Raw genomic sequence first — 22,790 nt, 5'->3', positions numbered from 1 at the left:
GGATAGTGAATGCGGTCAAGCACGAGTAGCTCTTCCGGGAAAGCATATGGGCGTCATGAGCACTGATGTTTTAGAACGTTGCCGATCGGTCCAAGGGGACCGACGACGCTGACCTCGGAAGGAGCTGGGCTCGGCCTACCCCAAGTTCCCCCGCAAAGCGCTAGTGTGGGGTGCTAACACGGTTGGGGATGACGTCTGCTTGGCAGGCTTCTAGAGGTGCTTTATGCATGATATCCGGCTAGCTCTACATCTGATTTGTGTCGATTTGTGTTCTTTTGTGAAAAGAGCTTGAAATGCAAAAGATGGTGGTCTTCCGGGCGGAGTTCCTTAGGATGGGAAGGGGCTGGTGAGCTAGAGATCAGACCTCGGGAGCTATGACGTCTCCTCCACGCGACTGCCACATGGATGGTGCGCACCTCATGATTGTTAAAGCAGAGTGATACGAATACCGTTAATGTGAATACAATGTCTTGTTCAAGTTCTTTAACGCTCGTGAGATCCAGCCCACCTTCCCATCGCACATATCCCGGAAACAATGGATATATTTCCGGGGAATCTTCCCGGTGACGTACATACATAAACACCACCACCACCTACACCATCAGCCAAAATAAACTTTCCACCTCGCCAACCCATCACACCACTACTACCAACCACCTCAGCACCAATCAAATCCCACACCATGTCTCTCACCCCACCGCCCAAAGCCCTCCTCTTCGACATCTTCGGCACCTGCGTAAACTGGCGCTCCACCGTCACAACCGCGCTATCACAATCCGCGCACGCCGCCCTAAACTCCGCGACCGCATCACTAGCCTCGCGCCTGCGCCTTCGAGTCTCTGAAATGAGCGACGAGCACTGGGGCCAATTTGCACAGCAATGGCGAAACAGCTACAAGGCTTTTACAAAACGACTCGCATCTGACCCGTCCATACCATGGGTCTCTGTCGACGACCACCATCTAAGTGCACTCAAGAAACTGATTACGGAGTGGGAATTAGAGGGTCTATGGGACGAGGAAGAGATCCGCGCGTTGAGTCTAGTATGGCATCAGTTAGACCCCTGGGATGATTCAGTCGCGGGTATGGCGTTATTGAACCAAGCCGGCTTTCACACATGTATGCTATCGAACGGGAACTTGACTCTGCTCTCCGATCTACGCACGTACAGCCAGATACCATTCACGCACATCTTCTCCGCCGAGATGTTCGGGACGTATAAACCCAGTCCGAAAGTATACCTGGGCGCGGCGGAGAAATTGGGGCTCAGGCCGGAGGAATGTGCCATGGTGGCTGCGCATTTGAATGATCTCAAGGCGGCGAAGGGGTGTGGGTTGAGGACTGTGTATGTGGAGAGGGCGCAGGAGGAGGATTGGGGTGAGGAGGTGGTTGGGGAGGCGAGGAGAGAGGGGTGGGTTGATGTGTGGATCGAGATGGAAGAGGGGAGTAAAGGGTTTGTTACTGTGGCGGAGAAGTTGGGTGTTAAGGTGGATATGGAAGGGATTACGGAGGCTAAGAGAGTGGTGTCGCTTCCTGCGCAGATGAACTGAGTGGGTGTTCTCATGTAGATTTCAGGGCTAGGCGCTGCGAAAGACTGGGGACACAGTGCAGCATACGACAGCGTTTCATTGTCACGGTTGTACTACTTCGACGAATGCCGGCGTCGAAGCTACGTTATTGGTGGCGACGCCAGTATACCTGCATCGTTGCGTTCGTCCAGACACATGTTAATCAGGGATACTTGTGTGAGATAATGTTGCTAACACATAGGCAATGAGACAATCCCTTCTTCAGGAGACTAGCAAAATCTACATCGACACTAATGTAGCAAGAGGAGAGAATTTCAGAATGTAAGATATAGGAAGTAGTGCGTTAGTATATAATTATATACAACATGTGATAGATTGATCGTAGTACCTGGTAAAAGAAAATATCAACCAATTGAAAAGGATAATGGAAGTAAGTCTTTCTTTAAAGCCTCCGTTGCATGAAAGTGTTGATGAATATTCAGATTGATGATGATAATGATGTAACCTGCAAGGCACCTATTCCGTTTATTTCTTGAATGCGGTAATGCTCAACCCTCAATATCTACAACCACACATCACATCGTCTCAACACCCACACCCTACACAGCACTCTTCCCCCTCTCCTTCGCCTCCGCCTCCCTCCTCAACCTCCCCTTCTCCACCGCCTCCTCAACCTTCGTCTTCCGCCAACTACACTCCTCACTAAAATCACAAATCCGACACTTAAACGCCTCTTCAATCTCCACGCCCTTGGCCTCCCTCCTCCCCTTCCACCAATCCATCTCGCTCTCCACATACCCATCAACAACACTCGCTTCATACACCGTAAGCCGGCTGCCCAACACATCCCCCGTCTTCGCATACCTAAACTCCGCGCGGAGGATGGGGGAGAGGCTGGAAGGAGGGAATGTGGCTTGCATTTCGGTGACGAGTAGGGACCAGAGGGCGAGCAGGTTGGGGTACGAGGAGACAGAGGTTTCGGGGCCGATGTTGCTGATTTCGGAGAGGAAGAGCGGGGTGAAGGGGGTGAGGGAGTTGAGGGAGTAGCGCGCGAAGACGGTTCCGGCGTCGACGGTGTTGAGGGAGAGGGATTCGAGGAGTTTGCGGTAGAGCATGAGTTGCATCCAGGTAGGGCGGAGAGACGCGCCGGTTGGAAGAGATTTTGCGGATCGTGTTTTTACGTCGGCGATGTAGATTTGGCGGTCGGAAGGTGGTGTGGAGACTAGTGGGCTGGAAGAGGGCGGTTTGCTGGCTTTTGCAAAGGCGTCTGTGATGCTGAGTTGGCCTGGTGGTAGGGGGACGATGCCGCCGTTTTTCTCGGCACGGGTTCTCTCGAGTTCCTCTTCGAATTCTGGGTCGGGACATTCGTATGAGATTTCGTCGATCACACCGTTAATGACTTGGCCTTCGAGGACGCCCCAGACTTCCAGTTCCCGTGTGAGGCCAGTCTCGCGGAGACATCGCAGGCCGGATATAGCATTCCACATACGTAGGCCAAACCGGTCTTCTTTGCTTTCAACCTGCACTGGCACTGTCGTGTGTACCTGGTCTTCCAGCGTTTGGTGGATCTTGCTACCGGTCTTCATCGCCTGCGTTCGTGGTTTGCGGCCAAACTTGCTCAACGTGTAAAAGTACTGCAGTTCGCACCATGCTGGTGAGACGAGATCAGTCACCGAAAGACACTTCTTGGGCTTCGTTCGGAAACGCTCGATGGGCGGTCGGTTGTCGGTTTCGGCAGCCTGTACGGCCTGTGTGGTAGAGGCGGCGCGCGTAGATTGTGATATGCTGCGATCAGATCGTAATTGCGAGGGTCTGGGGGGAGAGGCTGGTTGTTTGTGAGGTACTAGGCGCTGTTAGTCGTCAGTCATGCCAATGCCACTGCTGCGAGTCTTGATCAACGCACCACTCCACGCCCGTCGCGATCGTTCGTCGTACTCGACTTCCAGCGCCTTGCGCTCTCGCATGGGCGAGCTCTGTATATCCCTCTGTGCATCCGCGTCGACACTGGCCTTGCCCTTTGCAACGCGCAGGACCGTGGGTCTATGGATCTGCACGAAGCCGTCCACATCCTGCTCTTCGTCTTCGAGTTCGCCTTCTTCGAATTCTATGCTGGGGAGGACTGCGCTCTTCTGGGTTTGCGCAGCGTCTGCTATCGTGTCAAAGGCGTCGGCGAGTATGGTGTCGTCGTCAATGTCAATGTCCGAGCCGTAGTCGCTCAGCGTCGCGATGGACTGGATGTCGATATCTGAGCCATACTCGCTCGCGCGAGTCGTCAGCCGTGTGGACGGTGCAGCCATGATGCCATGATCTGGCCGCGGCGGGTCTGTTGTGTGCGTGGCGACACTTTGACGCGCTTCGACTGTTGGCGCGTTTTCGCGTGTTATCGTGAGGTCATCGGTGGGCGGGCCAATCGAGGGGTTGTCTTTGATCACCATAGTCAAGAATTTTAGAAATATGTGTTACGAGAAGGAGACGGGTGTGTTATCATAATCATAGAGCGTGCACTCTTCACACAGTCGCGAGAAGGATCCAAGAACGCGTTGTGCTTTACAGTTATCTCGCACCTCACATGCGCCACATAACCCGCGTCTTCACAACGCAAAACGCGACAACCGCACAACCGCGATACCAACTACAACCATCACATACAAACTACACATGCGTATCATAACAACCACACCCCCTATCAACCCTGCATAGCCTCAGCAAAACCTCCCGTCTCAAACCTCCCCCCGCGCACCTTATCCACCCCCTCCTTAAAATCAGGCATATCATCCGCCCTCCCATCAACCCGACTCCATCTCACAATCCCCTGCGCATCAACCCCAAAATTGCCCGCCGTCTGCCACCGACTCCCACTCTCAGTCGGCCTCACGCTAATGCCCTCTTTGCTCAACTTGCTCGTACCAGGTATACTGCCTAGCACATGCCACAGACTGGACGTACCTAGACCCCACGCGGCATATGCTTCGCGTTCTGCATCAATGATGATGCTGAGGTTAGGTTGGGAGTTCTCTTCCGGTTCAGGCAACGATGCAAGCCAGCGGTCCGTAGCCGCCTGGTCGCTGTGCGAAACGGCTATGAAATGTATGTCTGGGTGAGCGGGCGCGAGGGCGCGCATGTTTAGGAAGGTCTTTTCTGCGACTGCAAATATATCAGTAAGGTCGCATCATAATGGTGTTGAGTAAAGTACGTACAAGGACATCCGCAGTGCCGGAGGAAGCTGATGATTATTGGCCTGCCATCTTGTGCTGGTATGGTGAGTTTGGGCGTGGAGGGCGCCTTTTGGCCGACGGCTGGGACTTCAGCGGTCTGCACTGTGGGCGGCGACATCCATGACCAGAATTCGGTTTGCCAGGTCATCGTGAAGAGGTATGTGTTGGATGAAGACGCGCAATCGCGCAGCCTTCATGGGAAGACATCGTAGTAGGCTCAGCTGTTAGTGTACCGTTCGCCGAGGTGCTGGTCATGATGGGCGAGTTAGTAGCTGCGATGGGCGTCATGTTGCGGGGTGAGTGCCGCATCGCGACCAGTCGAGGTAGCGCAATAGGATCAACACCAAAGACTATTAGTAAGTGATCAGGAAGAAGTGGCAAGCAAATGTCAAGCAAACATCACAATCAAAGATGAAGATAGAATGAAGTAGAAATCTGTTGATTTCGTGGAATATCGCCAGTGACCATCACTGATTAACCTGGATATACTACATGCTCAGCACCGCTCGTGTGCACTCATAAACCGAGTTGAAGACCGTGAACCATGAACCCAAACGCCTAAATATCCGACCCAAAGACCCAATCCATCACCGACCCGAAGAAGTTGTCATAGTCGTGTCGATATATCGAAGGTGAGAAGCTTAACCACGCTCACCACGGAGGCGGCGGGCGAGCTGGATGTCCTTGCTCTGGATGGTGACACGCTTGGCGTGGATGGCGCAGAGGTTGGTGTCCTCGAAGAGCGAGACGAGGTAGGCCTCAACGGACTCCTGGAGAGCGCCGATGGCAGAGGACTGGAAGCGGAGATCCGACTTGAAGTCCTGAGCGATCTCACGGACAAGACGCTGGAAGGGCAGCTTGCGGATGAGGAGCTCAGTCGACTTCTGGTAGCGACGGATCTCACGGAGAGCGACGGTTCCGGGCTTGTAGCGGTGAGGCTTCTTGACACCACCGGTTGACTGGAGCATGTTAGAGATGCATCGCATGATGAGGCAAGGGGAGTACTAACTGGTGCGGACTTGCGAGCTGCCTTGGAAGCGAGCCTTGAAGTAAAGTTAGTATGCTGCGATGAGGTGCGAAGTAGAGCTGAGGCTAGACTAACTGCTTGCGGGGGGCTTTGCCACCAGTGGACCTGAGAGATTGTTAGTATGATAGTTATTGAAGAGTCGATGAGGCTGAAGCTTACTTGCGGGCGGTCTGCTTAGTGCGGGCCATGTTGTTGTAGTGGAATGGAGATGGAGATGTGGATGTGGTAGATGGTTGTTGTGATGGTGAGTGGAGTTGAGTGGATGAGAGATGGAGGAGGGTGGGCGGGCGCAGCTTATATGGTAAATGGGGGGCGGGCGGCTGCCTGGAAAATCAATCTTTGTTGCGCTCCCTCACAGCGCGCACCAGGAACACCAAAGCCATGCTAAGCATGCTAACCTGCGCGCGCTGCAACTTCAAAACCACCAAGTCCACACCGCGGCGCGCATTGCCCATTGGCTCGCTTGCTGCGCGCCCCAATTGGGAAGGGGCACGGGCGTTGATCTGGAAAGCGCGCCCGTGCGCGGCTTTGATCTGGCGTGGCTGGCGTGTGATCCGGCGCGCAAGACGACGCGCCCCGCTGCCTCATAAACACGACGCCCGCCGCCCCAACTAATTCCCATCATCACCAAAGCATCCAATCCACTACTACCACTCTCTCACTCTACAACCAACAACACCCTCTCCCCAACACAACAACCCCCCCACATCTATCATCATGACTGGTCGTGAGTATTCCCACCTCCACACTTCGGCGCGCTCAACGCGTCGTCCTTCACCATCAACACTTCACTAACGCGTCTCCCAGGCGGCAAAGGTGGCAAGGGTCTCGGAAAGGGTGGTGCCAAGCGCCACCGCAAGATTCTCCGCGACAACATCCAGGGTATCACCAAGCCCGCTATCCGTCGTCTCGCACGTCGTGGCGGTGTCAAGCGTATCTCAGCCAGTATGTCTCCTCCACACCTTCCTCGCCTACCTCGCTAACCCACCCCAGTGATCTACGAGGAGACCCGCGGTGTTCTCAAGACCTTCCTCGAGGGTGTCATCCGTGACGCCGTCACATACACCGAGCACGCCAAGCGCAAGACCGTCACCTCCCTCGACGTTGTCTACGCTCTCAAGCGTCAAGGCCGCACTCTGTACGGTTTCGGTGGTTAAGCGCGTCGTCTTCTTCTCGCTCTTACGGTTTTCAATGTTACGACTTTTGTCCGGCTGGCTTCTTCAGCAGTCTACGGTCGCCTCTTCGGTGCTTGGTGGGATGGTCATGGCCTTGTATAGTATAAGAAGGCTCGGAGTTCACGGTTATATCAGTCGGGTTCTGATTTGCATGGAATGATACCATAATAACTTCATCTACTTGTCTTCTGCTGTGATGTGAGACGCGTCTGCGAACTTTGTGTGAACGCGGTGGTCATTGCTGATATGCTCCACTTCCGCGGTGTGCTGTTCCGCCTTTTGTCTTGCTAGTGTGCGTGTGAACTAGTGCCATGTACAGTTTGCCAGACCGACTTTCATCTCGTTCGCGTTCGAGATGGAAAAGACGTTCCGTGACTCATTGACTGTGCCGTCTGACCGGTCGTAGCATGACTCATAGCTTGCGCTTATTGCCACCTGCGGGAAGACGGCTGTGAAGTTTGGATGTTGGACGTATGACGTCACGTCTTTCTGCATCCAACGGCCGTACAACGCGACCTTGGGTATGTGAAGGATATGTAGCATTTTGAACTCATGATATGCGCGTGAACTGTATACCTGCATTCATATCGCGCTGTGTATCTAAAGCGCGTTGTGTGGTTGTGAATATACGCGTAGTTTGGCTGCTTCCGCAAGACGCTTCCGCAGACCTCCAACGCGTAGACTTCCACAATGATGCTCAGATATTCTCAAAACTTAGTGAAGTACTTTTATGTGTCGTACCAGTTGATACGCGAAGTTTGAGGTGATTTCAGCATGATGTGGTGGTGTTGGGATTTTTTGAAGATGTTACCTGTTGAGTTCTAAATACCAAAAACTGACAGCAAGACTTCCTACATATCTTAGTACATAAGTACCACCAACCAAATTCGGATACCATAAAATCATTTCGGAGCGTCTTGATATGCTTCAAAAATCTAGAAAGGTCAAGACACGTAGTTTTCGCATCTTTCCGAGCAATGTGGTGGGTTGCGCAAAACTTCCGGGTGGTGGGCATGCTTGGTGGAAGCCGCGCTCGCCGAACGTGTACGCAAGGCACGCATGTCTACGGTATGCCATCAAGTCACACATGGGATAGAGGAATCGCTGGAATCGGCACAAAAATCAGCATCTATTATTATCATCATCTCCACGACGGAGGGTATCGCACAAAAGATGGGGTCTCAACGTGGGTCTGTCAAGTTTGTCATGATCGTTATCATTAAGCTAGTAATATATCCGGGGTGGTCCAGATACCCAGGTATTATCCAAGGCCTGTATGCAAAAGACAGGGCAGAAGCAGCTGTCTTCACAACCCTTCCAACACAGCCGGTCGCCGCCGTTCGGAAGATACAAGCAAACCAACCGCAGAGCAAGAGCAGGTACACAACCCCGCCATCATCCCACAGACCAAGACACCACTTCAAACACCTCTCTACTGCCCACTAGGAACCTGATACGGCCCATATCCCGGCTTAGGAAAGTCCGGGCTCCCATCCTCATTCCAGCCAAACCTCTGCGCGCGAATCGACCTCGCACTCCACCCATTCGTCGGATCCTGCATACCATGGTAAACGATCCAGTCCTCGGATCCATCAGGCGACGTCGTAAAAGACGCATGACCAACACCATACGCCTTCTCGCTAGGGTTTTGGTAGAAAACGGGGTAAGGATGCTTGCGCCAGTCGCTAGGGTTCATGGGGTCGTCGCCAACGAGCTCGAGCTGACCGAGACAGTAGTTGCGGTTGTCTGAGCGGGCGGCGCTGTAGATGAGGAAGTTTTGGCCGGTGGTGGGGTTGGTGAGTTGTTGGGGGCCTTCGTTGGAGGAGAGGCGGTCGTTGATGGAGCGGCCGAAGGGTGTCTTTTCCCAGGCGTATTCTGGTACGGAGATGATTTGGCGCTCGGAGAAAGGGGAGATGGTGGTGGAAGGGTCGGACATCTTGGTAATGCAGAGGTTGGCTGGCCAGTCGTCGTACTTGTGGTACCAGCACGAGTAGATGTGGTACAACTGGTCGGCGTGCTGGAAGTAGGTTCCGTCGATGGCGAATTGATCGTACGTCTCGAGTTCGCTGTGGTAGCGGTACTCGGCGGTCCAGGGGTCTTCGCCTTCGCCGACGACGGTGAACATGCGGTGATTGACGGCGGGGCAGTTGTACTCGCACCACATCTCCACCTCGGGTGGTGGGGAGTCGAAGTTGGGGTCTGCGGTGAAGATTACCCACCAGCTTCCGTCGATTTGGTGGATCTCGGGCGCCCAGAGGTCGGTGGAGTAGGCCTGATCGGGCTCGGGGACGAAGATGGTCTTGGACTCTGCGGCGTCCCAGGAGGTCAGGGACTTGCTGCGCCAGAGGGTGATGTTGACGTTGTTGGTGTAGGTCATGTAGTAGTAGTCCTCGTGGCGGAACATCCAGCTGGATGATGTTCAGACGGATGGTAACATAATTTGGATGGATTGACTTACGGGTCTGCTCCAGCGCCCACGATCGGGTTCATGAATGTAGTCGAATTGGTCGCGTTAGGCATGGCGTACTGGGACGCGCCCACTGCAGCAAGAGCAGCTGCAATCAGAAGCTTGAACATACTGCCGTTACAATTTCACAGATACCGAGGAAAGGGAGGCGTGGGAGGTGAGTTCAACAATTTACCCGGCTGTTCAAGTACTTATGCGGAGAGGAAGCGGGGTGGTGGGGATCGCAGGGTGCCTAGCAAGTGAAATGGGGAAGATACAGAACCTTTCGGGCTATGCACGATCGTTTTACTGTGGCGGCATAGCGTAACTCTCGTACAGGGAAACAGGTAGCATTTCCCTACAGTAGTCTTGTGATCCTGCATAAGCAAGATCGCGCTGCAACCTTACAGACAGCCCTGGAGCCAGCTAGAGCCAAAGCGGCAGGGTACCGAAGACTGCGCAAATTAAGGCATCGTCCGTGCCTCAAGAAGTCCATACATTTGCCATCGTGATCGTGCTGACGCAATAGAATCCGGTAGTAGACGAGGCTGGAGTTGTGTTGAGCGCTCAAGGTTCCCCGCGTTAGACCAGCCACGCTTCTTTAGCGTAGCCTCGCGTGGTGCAGGCCCGAAGACGCCTGCAGAGGCTTGGCACATCTTTTGCGAATCACGACTTTCCACCAACCTCTCAACTCGCGCACCATGAACAACTCGCAATTCCGGCGGCTGCTAGTCGAAACACCGAAACCACAGGATGACGGCAAGGGCAAGTCACCTGCCGCTGCTACGCCGAGGGCGGTGCTGGGCGCGCGCAAGCACTCGAGCATACCAATGACACCGTAAGTTTTCCCAAGAGTGTCTCGCGCAGGACTGATACTAACAGATACGCAGTCGTCAGGTAGGCAAGGGTTCAATACAATCGGATTTTGCGCGCCAACTCGCCGAGCGCAACGCGAAGAACAACCCGCAGAAGAAGGCCAGGAACATAGTGCCCAAAGGAACGAGGCTCGCCGCAGGCTACACCGACCGCACGAAGGCTTACACCGACGAGGAAGACAATGAGATCGCCAAACGCGTCAAGAACCTCGAGGAGTCTATGAAGAAGGGCGAGATCGATCGCGAGACGTTCGAGAAGCTGGTGCAAGAGATTACGGGTGGTGATGTTGGGACCACGCATTTAGTGAAGGGCTTGGACAGGAAGCTGCTCGAGAGAGTGAGGCGGGGCGAGGATGTTCTGGGTGGCCTAGACAAGAAAGAAGAAGAAGAAGAAGAAAAAGAGGAGGAGGAGGCTGAAGAGGTACCAGAGGTCGAAGACGCGTTCGACGAGCTGGCAGAGGCGAATGTCGGCCCCATTACACGCGAGAAGACTGAGAAGAAAGGCGAGAAGATGACTGGGCCGCGTCCTGTCGCTGGCGTCAAGAGGAGTCGCAATGACATCCTGAAGGATCTCAAGAGACAACGGGAAGAGGCAGCAGCAGCCGCAGCGGCAGAGCACGAGAAGAGGTTTCCAACCCTGGGGCCAGGCTTCCGCAAGATCAACGCCCAGGGAGACACACGCATCGAGACAGACGAGAAGGGCCGTGAGGTGCTGATCATCACCGGTCCGGATGGCAAGGAAAAGAGAAAGGTTAAGAAGCAGAAGGTCGAGGAGCCGGCGCCCGAAGTACGTCACGATCTGGACGATGTGAATAAGCCGATCAACATGCACAACCTCCCTGAGCCGAAGAAGGAAGAGTCAGAGGACGAGGATATATTCGCAGGAGTTGGGTCGAACTACAACCCGCTCGCAAACTTCGACGACTCAGATGACGAATCGGACGAAGAGACAGCGAAGCCAGAGCCTACTGCACCTAAGCTCGATGCCGCGGGTTCACAATCAGAAGGGGAGGTATCTTCAGAAGCAGAAGAAGACGTTCCAGCGAAACCCAAAGACAACGCGCCCGCCGCGCCCGCCAAACGAGACTACTTCGCATCCACAGCCCGCTCAACCTCCACAGCCGAACCCTCCGACCTCTCCGCCGCCGACGCCACCGTCCGCGCCGCCCTCGCCAAAGTCCGCAACCTGGACGAAAACTCCACACTCCTCCAAAACCTCGGTTCCACCGACCCCAACGACCCCGCATCGAAAGAAGCGCGACTCCAGAAACGTGCTGCGGAGTTGGCAGCTTCCGATCGCGATATGGAAGACATGGACATGGGTTTCGGAGCGTCGCGATTTGACGACGCGGAGGAGATGGAGCGGGAAGGCGAGAAAGTCAAGTTCAGTCAGTGGAAGGGATTGGGTGCTGAAGGCGACGATGAGGAAGGCGAGGAAGGGGGTAAAGGGCCGAAGAAGGTGAGGAAGCGGGGTGGCAAGAAGAGGAAGGGGGATAAGAATAATGCGGATGATGTGTTGAATGTTATGGAGAGGCAGAAGGAGAAGAAGGAGAAGACTAAGACGCTTGGTTGAGGGAATCAGTCTGGTAGGGTATATGATATTATCTTCATGAGACCTCGGGATGGGATTTGAGTTTAAGCACCAGATGGGATGATGTAGTCTCTGGCCCCCTCCGTACTAAACAAAACAACTACTGACGTCTCGTCCAACCCCAACGTTTCTTTCATCCTTCTGTCCTCACACACCCTCTTCAACGCCGTCATCGTCGCAGCTCCACACGGCCCGTTGTTCACTCCCCTCTTATGCAATTCCACCAAGTCATTATGAACATCAATATCTCTTACCGTAACACTTACATCAACCCCCTTCCTCAACACCTCCCACGCCGTCGTGCTCGTCGTCCCGCAGTTCATGCCGTTGCAGATTGTATGGCCGGTGGAGATGGGTGTGATCTTGCCTTTCTCCAGACTTGTAAGGAGGCTGGCTGCTGTATCTGGTTCGACGGTAATGACAGTGGCGGTTTGAGGGAGCGACGAGGACTTGTAGCGGCTGGTTACGGCTTGGGCCCAGGAGCCTACGCCTACGGCGGCGATGGCGTGGGTTACGGGTTTCATATCCATGTCTTTGAGTTGGGTATCGGTTTCTGTGAGCATGGTTATGTAGCCTTGTACTACATACTATTACATGTTAGTTCCCACAGTTGTATAGATAAGTCGAGACATGAACTGTGGCATAGGGATAGACATTACCTCAGGAATCTCCTCATACCCCTCCCAACTCACATCCATAACCAACATCCCCCCTCCAGCTTTCTCCGCCTCCTCCCTCGCTTTCTCAATCGAGAAATCGTAATCCCCATCCACAACCACCACCGTCGCGCCCTCACTCCTAATCTTCCCCGCCGTCGCCTCATCCATGAAATCAGGCACGAAAATCACGGCTTTCACACCTAGATACTGCGCCATCCGCGCTACAGCCCTGCCCCAATTCCCTTCCGTACACGTCACCAATTCCACCCCTTCTTTCCGTGCCGCTGCACCCAGTTCATGCAGTGTGGCTGTGATGGGTAGGGAGCATTTTTTGGTTAGGGCGAGTTGGATGGCCCATGATGCGCCGAGGATTTTGAAGGCGGGGAGGCCGAGACGGCTGGATTCGTCTTTTAGGAGGATGTGGCCTAGATTGAGTTCTTGCGCGAGGTCTGGTAAGGGGATTAGAGGGGTGATGGCGTAGTCGGGGAGGGTGCGGTGGAAGGGCTCGACGGAGGGGTTGGTGGAGGGGATGGGGTGTTGGTAGGTTGAGGCGGTGGGGTTGTGGAACATGGTGGATGGTGGGTTGGGTGGGGCATGTGTGTTGATGGATTTGGGGTTCAATTGTTCATCTGTAATGGGGTCGGTTGGAAGGCTGATGCTCGGTTTCTACTTTGGGAGATCCAAGTCCTATATACATCGCAAGACCCATAGATCGTTCGCAGGGCGTGTGAGGCGTCTACATCGTTCACGCATACAGACTACGGTGCATCACTGCAAGCCACCACGAATGCCATGCGCGTCCCCTCCGACGGGAAACGCTCAAGTTGGGCAAGGCGGATGGTGCAACGTGGGGGGATTGTGGGACCGCTCAGGGTCCTAGTAGCTACGTCACTCCCGAGGTCTTTGTTACGCAGCTGCCTTCGCGTCTCTGTTTCACGCAAACTTCAGCATCACCACGAGAACCACCACGATGTCACAGCAAGGAGTGCATGCGGCTTTGGGGAATATACCGAGAGTAGTGGTGCGACCAACGGTGGATAATGTTGTAGCGTCAACGTATCTTGTCAAGGTATTTGTACTCGTTCTGCTGTTGTCGCGCATGTGCTAATAGGCAACAGGGTATCGTCTTCTTCCTCGCGCACCCGTTCCTATACCCTCTACTCAAAGCGCGACTACTACCGGCAGTACTTCTCAGCCTCTTCGTCCTCATAAACCTCTTTGTATGGACGTTGCTGCCCCAAGTACTCTTCCTCAAGATATTCCACACGGCGGGTAGTGCATGGGTCAACGCCGTGTTTCTCGTCTTGGGAGAGGGAGCTGCGATCGTCGCATTACTATTCGAGTCTTTCCTAGTGGTACGTATACCCAACTGCACGCTATACTCAGGTACTGACACTGTCTAGGACGAGTCGCAAGTCGATGTGTTCGACGCCGTCCTCATCTACAAAGGCTACGAAGACCTCGTTCGCAAGCACCGACCCGTCACTGAAGATGCGCTGAATGACCCCGTCCGCCGACTCGGCAAGCCTACACGTTCTTCTGTCTACGCGCCGTTCTCCTTCCGTCAGATCGCCGAGTTCGTCATCCTGCTGCCTGTGAACTTTATACCATACGTCGGGGTGCCGATATTTCTTTTGCTGACGGGCTATCGCGCGGGCCCGTTCCAGCATTGGCGATACTTTCAGCTTTTGGGCTATGACAAGAAACAGAGGAATCTTGCCATCAAGAAGAGGAGGTGGCAGTACACTTGGTACGTCTTATGCGTATGAGCATCGTGGCACGACTAACAAATTGCAGGTACGGCACAGTCTATCTCATGCTGCAGTATGTACCGCCGCTTAGCATGTTCTTCCTCATGACGGCACCAGCAAGCTCGGCGTTGTGGGCCGCGGACCTGGAGAGAGCGCGGAGGGAGCAGGAGGCGAACCTGGCTCAGGCGCCGCAGTATACGGACGAGCCAGACACCGCTGTATGATAGTGTTATCTAGTCGATCGGAATACACCGCGTTGGAAGACAGCACAGCATTTGTGTTTGGGACCATCTGAGGACCTGAGCGATGGCTTGCTAGCCCGAGTGCTGAGGTCATGGAAGCTTGACGCGCGTGATCACGGGGTAGCTTTCGCGCTCGAAGCCCACCGTATCCTGATTTGCGCATGCAACGAGACACGTGAGATATGTCGCTCAAATGTGCGACAGCTAATCAACCAAGTTCCATGGTTAAAAGTGGCTGGCATAGCACTATGCAGACCTCGGTTCTGGTTGTCTGGGGCATGGCGGATGCGCAGGTACAATCCTCGAACAGGGAACGTGTCACGCTAGTCGCACTGTCGGCCAGGCAGCACTGGTCACATTCGTCATTCGCCCGCCGCGCCTTCCCCAGCCCCATAGATAGCTCCAGCTTGAGCTCCGTCCCCAACACACCACTCACTCCCTCATCTCTCCCTCTCCACCCGCCATCCCATCTCCCATCCATCCATTCTTCTTCCATATCCCATCCGTCTCCATCAAAGGTCCGCAATCATGAAGACGGCGGTGCTCCTCGCAGCAGCCACTTCGGCCTCTGCGGCTGTCTACAAGACGCCGCTCAAGAAGGTCTCTCTGTCTGACCAGCTGGTAAGCCATCGTCGCATTCGGACGCGCAAGATCGCAGTCTAACCATGAACAGGAGTTTGCCAACATCGAGACCCAAATGGCTGGCCTCAAGCAGAAGTACTCCCAGCAGCACATGACCGGCCTCAAGGCCCAGTCGCACATGGAGGCTGCGCTCAAGGCGCCCTACATCGCCGATGGCACCCACCCCGTGCCCGTCAGCAACTTCCTGAACGCGCAATGTACGTCTCCGAAGCTCCGCGCGCTGCGCAGCAACGTGTGGCGAAAGCTAACAGGCGCCAGACTTCTCTGAGATCTCTCTCGGAACTCCTCCCCAGACCTTCAAGGTTGTCCTCGACACGGGAAGCTCCAACCTCTGGGTCCCATCGCAGAGCTGCAACTCGATTGCCTGCTACCTTCACACCAAGTACGACTCTTCGGCGTCGTCGACCTACAAGAAGAACGGAACCGAGTTCGAGATCCGCTACGGATCCGGCTCGCTCAGCGGCTTCGTCTCGCAGGATGTCTTCCAGATCGGCGACCTCAAGGTCAAGCACCAGGACTTCGCCGAGGCCACCTCTGAGCCTGGTCTCGCTTTCGCCTTCGGCAGGTTCGACGGCATCATGGGTCTTGGCTACGACACTATCAGTGTCAAGGGCATAGTCCCTCCCTTCTACAACATGCTCGACCAGGGTCTCTTGGACGAGCCCGTCTTCGCCTTCTACCTCGGCGACACCAACGAGGGCCAGGAGTCTGAGGCTACCTTCGGTGGCATCGATGAGAGCCACTACACCGGCAAGATGGTCAAGCTTCCCCTCAGGCGCAAGGCCTACTGGGAGGTCGACCTCGATGCCATCACCTTCGGCAAGGAGACTGCTGAGATGGACAACACTGGTGTCATTCTTGACACCGGTACATCTCTGATCGCTCTTCCCTCCACCATCGCCGAGCTCCTGAACAAGGAGATCGGTGCAAAGAAGGGCTTCAACGGCCAGTACTCCGTTGAGTGCGACAAGCGTGACAGTCTGCCCGACCTCACCTTCACTCTCACCGGCCACAACTTCACCATCAGCGCGTTCGACTACATCCTCGAGGTCCAGGGATCCTGCATCTCTGCCTTCATGGGCATGGACTTCCCCGAGCCAGTAGGACCTCTTGCTATTCTCGGTGACGCTTTCCTCAGGAAGTGGTACTCCGTATACGACCTTGGTAACTCGGCTGTCGGTCTTGCTAAGTCCAAGTAAGGTTCTGCTCCCCATGTCGCCCCATTACGGATATCATACAACTCTAGAACGTCATGGAAATGATAACGGCGTTTGGATCAAATTGTAGTTAGGTTTAATGACTTGGGTATTCGGTTGTACAAGAGTACATCAGCCAATGGGAAGGATAAAGAATGACTGTGTTGTTTGCATGTGATGTTTTGATCTATGTATGTATGTCTCTGCTTGTTGTTGCCACTTCGAGACGTCAACATATACTGCTACGACAGCGTGTGGGTAGCTGAGGGCACTAGTCTTTCCATAGTCATCACCGGCAATATATATTTCCACAACAACCCTTTCTTCCACATACGACCATAGGATCATGAAAATTAGGCTTCCCGTCCGCTCAGCCATATACAAGCATGATACCGGCGGATTAGTAGTTAGGTGGGTGACCACTAGCGAATCCCCGCTGTTGTATGTTTTTGCCTTCTTTTTGCCCTGGTTTTGAAATGTAGGCATCGTGGAAGGTACCTTTCTTTTTGCCAGATCCAGGAACCAACGAACCGCAGGCGTGGGCTTATGATCGTGATATCCATCCGCATCCGCTTGTCTGCGCCTCCGTTGGAGTACCTGGCTGTCATCGCGTGGACTATTATAGTCCACGTTAGCGGACGGCAGCGCCTTGGGCTGGCGTTTACACGTGCACCTATCGATAAGTCTGACCAATGACGTCTGTAGACTGCTCCATCGGATCTGGGGGCTTGCAGCTTGCAACCTAGAAGCATGTGGGATGATAACGGATTCGAGTGAAATATACAGATTAATACACTGCCTGCCACACTCCACAGTTACCGGTCGCGGTCGTTGCCTGGAGGTGTGCGTGGGTAACCTTATCGTATCGCGCTAGTAGGTACCCCGGACGCATGCAGCACGCTCCTCAGCCACGAGACAGCTACAAGTCATTCCCTCAACGCTCCAATATGTGACCTTTAACGATCTTCCCAACTGCCCTGCAGCGTGCGATACCTTTTCAGATAGCAATCCGCAATACACTTCTGAGTCCACATCGCTGCCTTGACCAACCGTGGTACACCCGCCAGCACATCCGCGAGCAACCTTGACGATCCAATAACTGTTGAGTGCAGGCGCACGACGCCCCATCCCGAGATGGCGTCCCAAGACAGAAGCCAGGACAGTACGAGTCGCCGAATGAGCAGAAAGCGAAAAGACTCAAGAAGAGAAACGCGCGGTGTGTCTATGGACGTACCGGAGCGCTTCCGAGATGGGGACGATGCACAGGAGGATGTCACGGCGCCGAAGCGGAACAACACCATGTCGATGAACCAGTCGCTCTTCTCCATGATAACCCGCGCGGGTCAGCAGTCGCAGACGGACCTGGGCACGATGCAAGAAGTCGACTCCGGCGATAGCGACGACGGAGGCAAGAAGGCACCCTACCGCAACCTCGACGGCGCAGCACGACTAAGTCGCTTGAGCTCAGCCAACGACTTCCAAAGTCCAGCTGGGGACTTGGATGGGCCGACGATGGAGAAGGGAAAGCACAGGCGCACACTCTCCGAGAACAAACTATTGCGCTCCTTGCCCAAGTTGAAGCTCTCCAGCCGGAAGGAAGCACGCTCAGACAGCCGCCGCGGCGATCAGATGTCCTCGTCCCAGTTCCTCCCCCCGAAACCGTCACCCGATGACCTTCCGACCCCGCCGAGCGAACCGAGACCGAAGACCAAGGACAAGACCAAGGTCGCGGCCGGCGAGGAGACACATACAGACAAAGCGAGGAGCTCAGGCCGAAGGAGTAGACATGGAAGCTCCGCAGGGCTTGCTAAGAGCAAAGCCCCCGTCACGCTTGCTCAGAGGATACAGCAAATATTCGAGTTTGAAGAGGTGGAGGAGGTTATATCCGAGTATCCATGCTGGCTGCTCCAGAGCATCTTGCTGCAAGGGTACATGTACATCACCCAGAAGCATATATGCTTCTACGCGTATATACCCAAGAAACATGTAAGCACCCTCCGCCTCGCAGTCAATATGATGTGCTAACCCTCTCAGCACGACGTCAGCAAAACAGGTTACCTCTCCAAGCGCGGCCGATCAAAGTTCAACCGCTACTGGTTTGTCCTCCGTGGCGACGTCCTCGCATACTACACCAACCCTACCGAACTCTACTTTCCGCGCAACCGCATCAACCTGCAATACGCCATCTCCGCCGAAGTCATCGAGCCCACAAAGAAGGGAGAAGAAGAGACTAGCTTTACCATCACCACGGATGAGCGAAAGTATCTGTTCAAGGCGGACAGTGCGGCGAGCGCGAAGGAGTGGGCGAGGAGTATCCAGAAGGTCATCTTTCGGACACATAATGAGGGAAATAGTGTCAAGATTAGCCTGCCGATTCAAAATGTGCTGGAGATTGAAGAGAGCAGTATTCTGGATTTGGCGAACACGGTCAAGGTGAGGGTTATTGATAACGACGAGACGTTTGCTATCGATGAGGTATGTGTTCTTCCCTATCATACGAATGGGATGTTTGCTCACTCCAACAGTACTTCTTCTCGTTCTTCAATCAGGGACAAGATGCGCTCAACGTTCTACGCATCATGATCAATGACAACGAGCACCATCAAGCCTTACAACAAGGTGTTGACGGCGAGGCATCAACGCCAACCGGTCAACGCGAATCTTTAGCATCGCCAACCACGACCGCCGAGACGCCACACATTCAAGAGAATGTTCGCGCCACGCTTTCGCCTTTGCAGGTACCGCGTGCAGGAAGGTCGAGCATCAGCGATGTATCTGCTCGGTCTAGTCATGATGCCAACAGGAAGAGCTGGGACGTGCGACGTAGCATGGACGCGAGCCGCACCTTTCGACGACCGAGCGGCGAAGTACAAAGACCAAGTAATGAAGCGCGACGAAGCTTCAGTGGTAGAGGTCGGCCAGGAGACCGAACGCCTCTGTCGCCTAGAGGAGCGGATTCTGAGTCAGCCAACCTTTCACTCGATCCAGGCACCGAATCGTCAGTCGCCATACAATCCATGGACGAAAGCAGCGCTTCTGCCTCACAGATCCTGGACCGCTCCGACTTATTCCGTGGTCCCGCCAATCACGCAATCAACGCGCCTTTACACAAGCTAGACACTCAAGCCAGAGATTCACAGGACACAGCGCGTTCGGGCCAACCGAAATCCGCAAACACTGCGAATCGTTCAAAGCAACCACAAACACCGACAGGCGCGACTGATCTGGAAGACGATACCGACACTAGCGCTCAACCTCGCCTATCAGGGTCCTCATCCGCGCTACAAGATCTCGCATCCTACCCGCTCCAGAAGGCGTCGGGCTTAGCGGGATTCTTCAGGACCCGCTCGAAGAAGATGGGTAATTTACTCGCGACCGAATCTATGGGTTACTACGAGAAGGTGTCTGGTATGCTCGCGGGTGGGCGGAAACACTATACCACTGCCGACGGACTAGAGACTGGAGATCAGGTTCATGGGTTCGAGGACGACGAGGACGCGGCGAAGGCTGCGGAGAACTTCCAAAATCACTTCGCCTTCCCCGACACCGAAGTGTTGCAGTCGTCGTTCTTTGCGTCGCTGCAGCGCGTCTTACCAAACTACGGCAAGATTTATATCAGCGGCAACTACTTTTGTTTCCGCGGCCTGCTGCCTACGTCCAAGACCAAGGTCATTATTCCCATGCGGGATATCGAGAACGTTAACAAGGAGAAGGGTTTCCGACTGGGCTATCATGGTCTCGCCGTCGTCATCAAGGGCCATGAAGAGCTCTTTTTCGAGTTCTCAAAGGCCGAGTATCGTGATGAATGTGCCATCATGGTACATCGCGTTCTGGAGAATAACAGGTATCTCGATGACGAGGATGATTCTTCTTCGGGCGTTGATAGCGACGACGAGGCTGCAAAGGCGGAGCACGACCTGCTACAACAAGCCCGCGACCATACCGACACAGACAAGAAGGTGGATGTATCGGAAGTCGTACGCGCTGCAGAGCACGATCGCATTCCACTCGTATTCGACGACCCTCTCGCCTCTATCATCGATTTCAAGCCCGCGAAGCCGCTGAAGATCGTTTGCCTTACTATCGGATCTCGAGGCGACGTGCAGCCGTACATTGCGCTATGCAAAGAGCTGATCAAGGAGGGACACGAGGCGCGTATCGCGACTCACGCCGAATTTGAGCCTTGGGTGCGGAAGCATGGTATCGATTTCAGGGTCGTAGACGGCAACCCAGCTGAGCTCATGCGGATATGTGTCGAGCACGGCATGTTCACAGTCGGCTTCCTGAGAGAGGCCAACGCCAAGTTCCGCGGATGGCTCGACGACGTGTGTAGTTCAGCCTGGCGGGCGTGTCAAGGTGCAGACCTGATTATCGAGAGCCCGAGCACTATGGCTGGAATCCATATCGCAGAGGCTCTAGAAGTCCCGTACTTCCGCGCCTTCACGATGCCATGGACGCGCACGCGAACTTACCCCCACGCATTCGCTGTCATGGAGAACAAGCAGGGCGGCGCTTACAACCAGTTCACGTACGGAATCTTCGACAAGATGTTCTGGCTAGCCATCTCCGGGCAAATCAACGCCTGGCGACGACGCGAACTGGGACTCCCGCCCACAACCATGCGTAAGATGCAGGCGAACACGCGACCGTTCTTGTACAACTTCAGTCCCCACGTCGTACCGCCACCTTTTGACTGGCCCGACTGGGTCCGCGTAACCGGATACTGGTTCCTGGACGAGAGCGAGGGCTACGAACCACCAGCGGACCTAACCGCCTTCATCAAGAAAGCGCGCGACGACGGCAAGAAGCTTGTCTACGTCGGCTTCGGTTCCATCGTCATCGACGACCCCGCGGCCCTCACAAAAACAGTCGTAGACTCCGTCCTCAAAGCCGACGTCCGCTGCGTCCTCTCAAAAGGCTGGTCCGACCGACTCGAAACCAAAGACGCATCCAAACCCGAAATCCCGCTTCCACCAGAAATCTTCCAGATCCAATCTGCGCCCCACGACTGGTTGTTCAAACAAATGGACGCTGCTGTGCATCATGGTGGGAGTGGTACGACGGGTGCTAGTCTGCGCGCTGGTATACCTACGATTATCAAACCGTTCTTCGGCGATCAGTTCTTCTTTGCGCAACGCATTGAGGATCTTGATGTGGGGATCTGGCTCAAGAAGGTCAACACTAGTGTGTTTAGTCGCGCGCTTTGGGAGGTTACGAATAATGAGCGGTATATTGGGAGGGCTAAGAGGTTGGGGCAGAGGATTAGGAAGGTAAGTCGTCCTCCATCTCCATCACCATCACCATCACCATCTCCATCAATCATCAGAAGACGGTTTTCCTAACATATTTGACTCATAGGACAACGGTACTCAAGTCGCCATCCAAACCATCTACCGTGAACTCGACCGCGCACGCACGCTCATCAAGACTCATGGCAAACAGCCTGGTTATGATGATGCTGATGCTACGGACGATGGGTTCGGCGACGAAGACGACTGGACACTTGTTAATGAGGAGGGTGAGAAAGTAGAGGTTTCTCATCCTTATGTGGTTAAGGAGCCGGTGGTGGGGATGGAGCAGGATGCGGAGAGGATGGGGGGTGGGAGTGCGGTGCTGGGGAGTATGGTACGAGAGGAGGCGGGGAAGACGAGTAGGAAGGAGAAGGAGAAGTGATGTTGGGGATGAGGGAGTGAGGGAGTGAGTGAGTGAGGAGAGGGGCTTTTTTCACACGTTTAATTATTGCGGCGCGAATATGGCTTTGGCTATGGGTATGAATGGGTATAGGGCGTTTTTTTTCTGGGTTCTGCATGAGTTATAGAGTAGATTGTTACGATACCACGCGGTTTTGATGGGCCTGTGCGCACATGGTCTTTGTCGTGAGCGTATTTAGGCGTAGGTAATGGAATTGATAAGCACGCAGTTCTACTTGCAAAGAGAGTTCTTGTGTATTTGACGGTTTGGCGTTTGACGGACGGGAGTGGGGGCTGATGGATCGTCGTTGCCTAAACGTGGAGATGGTATTGACCAATCTTTGACTTGACCAATCTCAGATGACCACGAATGTTTTGTTGTTTGTATGCAAGTAGGGATATGATAGGTCGCAGGCTGATGTTTGTGATAGTGCAGGCTTGGTAGTTTGGGTGTAGATGTGCTGAATGCAATGCTACTGAAGTGCAGCCTAAAGGTTGCATTAGTGTGTGAGGGCTACATGGAGGTTTAGTGACTCGAATCTACATGGTATACACGTTTGTATGCGGCAAGAGTATACAACTGTCGAGTTATATTCATACAGATTAGGTTATGTCGCTGCATGGTGTACTCCAAAGACGTCGATTTTCCCAAGAACGGGTTGCTAGCAGAGATGATATGTGAAGTGAGACCACATTTCATGGAGGAGAGGCATATCGCAGAGCACAAGATATACCGCTCGAAGAGGGTACTGG

General features: G+C 54.3%; 11 protein-coding genes across 11 annotated transcripts; 6 read left to right on the top strand and 5 right to left on the bottom strand.

Annotated features, from left to right (window-relative positions):
• Nucleotides 1-682: 682 nt before the first annotated feature.
• Nucleotides 683-1,549, top strand: J4E79_011418 (uncharacterized protein; the record flags this gene model as incomplete). The annotated part of the gene is made up of 1 exon (XM_049360247.1): nucleotides 683-1,549. The coding sequence occupies one exon, from the start codon at nucleotides 683-685 to the stop codon at nucleotides 1,547-1,549; it is 867 nt and encodes a 288-aa protein (XP_049205323.1).
• A 578-nt stretch (nucleotides 1,550-2,127) lies between these two features.
• On the bottom strand, nucleotides 2,128-3,963 carry J4E79_011417 (uncharacterized protein; the record flags this gene model as incomplete). Its single annotated transcript, XM_049360246.1, has 2 exons — nucleotides 2,128-3,371; nucleotides 3,432-3,963. The coding sequence occupies 2 exons, from the start codon at nucleotides 3,961-3,963 to the stop codon at nucleotides 2,128-2,130; spliced, it is 1,776 nt and encodes a 591-aa protein (XP_049205322.1).
• Nucleotides 3,964-4,214: 251 nt separating this feature from the next.
• J4E79_011416 (uncharacterized protein) lies at nucleotides 4,215-4,891 on the bottom strand (the record flags this gene model as incomplete). The annotated part of the gene is made up of 2 exons (XM_049360245.1): nucleotides 4,215-4,672; nucleotides 4,726-4,891. 2 exons carry the CDS (start codon nucleotides 4,889-4,891, stop codon nucleotides 4,215-4,217), a joined length of 624 nt encoding a protein of 207 aa, XP_049205321.1.
• A 493-nt stretch (nucleotides 4,892-5,384) lies between these two features.
• Nucleotides 5,385-5,958, bottom strand: HHT1 (histone H3.1; the record flags this gene model as incomplete). Its single annotated transcript, XM_049360244.1, has 4 exons — nucleotides 5,385-5,702; nucleotides 5,753-5,786; nucleotides 5,846-5,875; nucleotides 5,930-5,958. The coding sequence occupies 4 exons, from the start codon at nucleotides 5,956-5,958 to the stop codon at nucleotides 5,385-5,387; spliced, it is 411 nt and encodes a 136-aa protein (XP_049205320.1).
• Nucleotides 5,959-6,487: 529 nt separating this feature from the next.
• J4E79_011414 (uncharacterized protein) lies at nucleotides 6,488-6,927 on the top strand (the record flags this gene model as incomplete). Its single annotated transcript, XM_049360243.1, has 3 exons — nucleotides 6,488-6,497; nucleotides 6,578-6,715; nucleotides 6,764-6,927. The coding sequence occupies 3 exons, from the start codon at nucleotides 6,488-6,490 to the stop codon at nucleotides 6,925-6,927; spliced, it is 312 nt and encodes a 103-aa protein (XP_049205319.1).
• Nucleotides 6,928-8,377: 1,450 nt separating this feature from the next.
• On the bottom strand, nucleotides 8,378-9,522 carry J4E79_011413 (uncharacterized protein; the record flags this gene model as incomplete). The annotated part of the gene is made up of 2 exons (XM_049360242.1): nucleotides 8,378-9,353; nucleotides 9,404-9,522. The coding sequence occupies 2 exons, from the start codon at nucleotides 9,520-9,522 to the stop codon at nucleotides 8,378-8,380; spliced, it is 1,095 nt and encodes a 364-aa protein (XP_049205318.1).
• Nucleotides 9,523-10,092: 570 nt separating this feature from the next.
• On the top strand, nucleotides 10,093-11,839 carry J4E79_011412 (uncharacterized protein; the record flags this gene model as incomplete). The annotated part of the gene is made up of 2 exons (XM_049360241.1): nucleotides 10,093-10,229; nucleotides 10,282-11,839. 2 exons carry the CDS (start codon nucleotides 10,093-10,095, stop codon nucleotides 11,837-11,839), a joined length of 1,695 nt encoding a protein of 564 aa, XP_049205317.1.
• Nucleotides 11,840-12,097: 258 nt separating this feature from the next.
• On the bottom strand, nucleotides 12,098-13,086 carry J4E79_011411 (uncharacterized protein; the record flags this gene model as incomplete). Its single annotated transcript, XM_049360240.1, is given in 3 exon segments — nucleotides 12,098-12,106; nucleotides 12,124-12,444; nucleotides 12,517-13,086. The coding sequence occupies 3 exon segments, from the start codon at nucleotides 13,084-13,086 to the stop codon at nucleotides 12,098-12,100; spliced, it is 900 nt and encodes a 299-aa protein (XP_049205316.1).
• Nucleotides 13,087-13,486: 400 nt separating this feature from the next.
• J4E79_011410 (uncharacterized protein) lies at nucleotides 13,487-14,491 on the top strand (the record flags this gene model as incomplete). Its single annotated transcript, XM_049360239.1, has 4 exons — nucleotides 13,487-13,585; nucleotides 13,635-13,871; nucleotides 13,920-14,266; nucleotides 14,314-14,491. 4 exons carry the CDS (start codon nucleotides 13,487-13,489, stop codon nucleotides 14,489-14,491), a joined length of 861 nt encoding a protein of 286 aa, XP_049205315.1.
• A 546-nt stretch (nucleotides 14,492-15,037) lies between these two features.
• PEP2 (Vacuolar protease A) lies at nucleotides 15,038-16,350 on the top strand (the record flags this gene model as incomplete). The annotated part of the gene is made up of 3 exons (XM_049360238.1): nucleotides 15,038-15,130; nucleotides 15,183-15,348; nucleotides 15,410-16,350. 3 exons carry the CDS (start codon nucleotides 15,038-15,040, stop codon nucleotides 16,348-16,350), a joined length of 1,200 nt encoding a protein of 399 aa, XP_049205314.1.
• Nucleotides 16,351-17,481: 1,131 nt separating this feature from the next.
• Nucleotides 17,482-22,020, top strand: ATG26 (Sterol 3-beta-glucosyltransferase; the record flags this gene model as incomplete). The annotated part of the gene is made up of 4 exons (XM_049360237.1): nucleotides 17,482-18,333; nucleotides 18,382-18,822; nucleotides 18,873-21,617; nucleotides 21,706-22,020. The coding sequence occupies 4 exons, from the start codon at nucleotides 17,482-17,484 to the stop codon at nucleotides 22,018-22,020; spliced, it is 4,353 nt and encodes a 1,450-aa protein (XP_049205313.1).
• Nucleotides 22,021-22,790: the final 770 nt, after the last annotated feature.

Source organism: Alternaria viburni (assembly GCF_023758015.1).
Source record: "Alternaria viburni strain BMP 2772 chromosome Unknown scaffold_41, whole genome shotgun sequence".
NCBI lineage: Eukaryota > Fungi > Ascomycota > Dothideomycetes > Pleosporales > Pleosporaceae > Alternaria > Alternaria viburni.
Note: the sequence above shows the minus strand (reverse complement) of the source record. Positions and strands in the feature narration are given on the sequence as shown.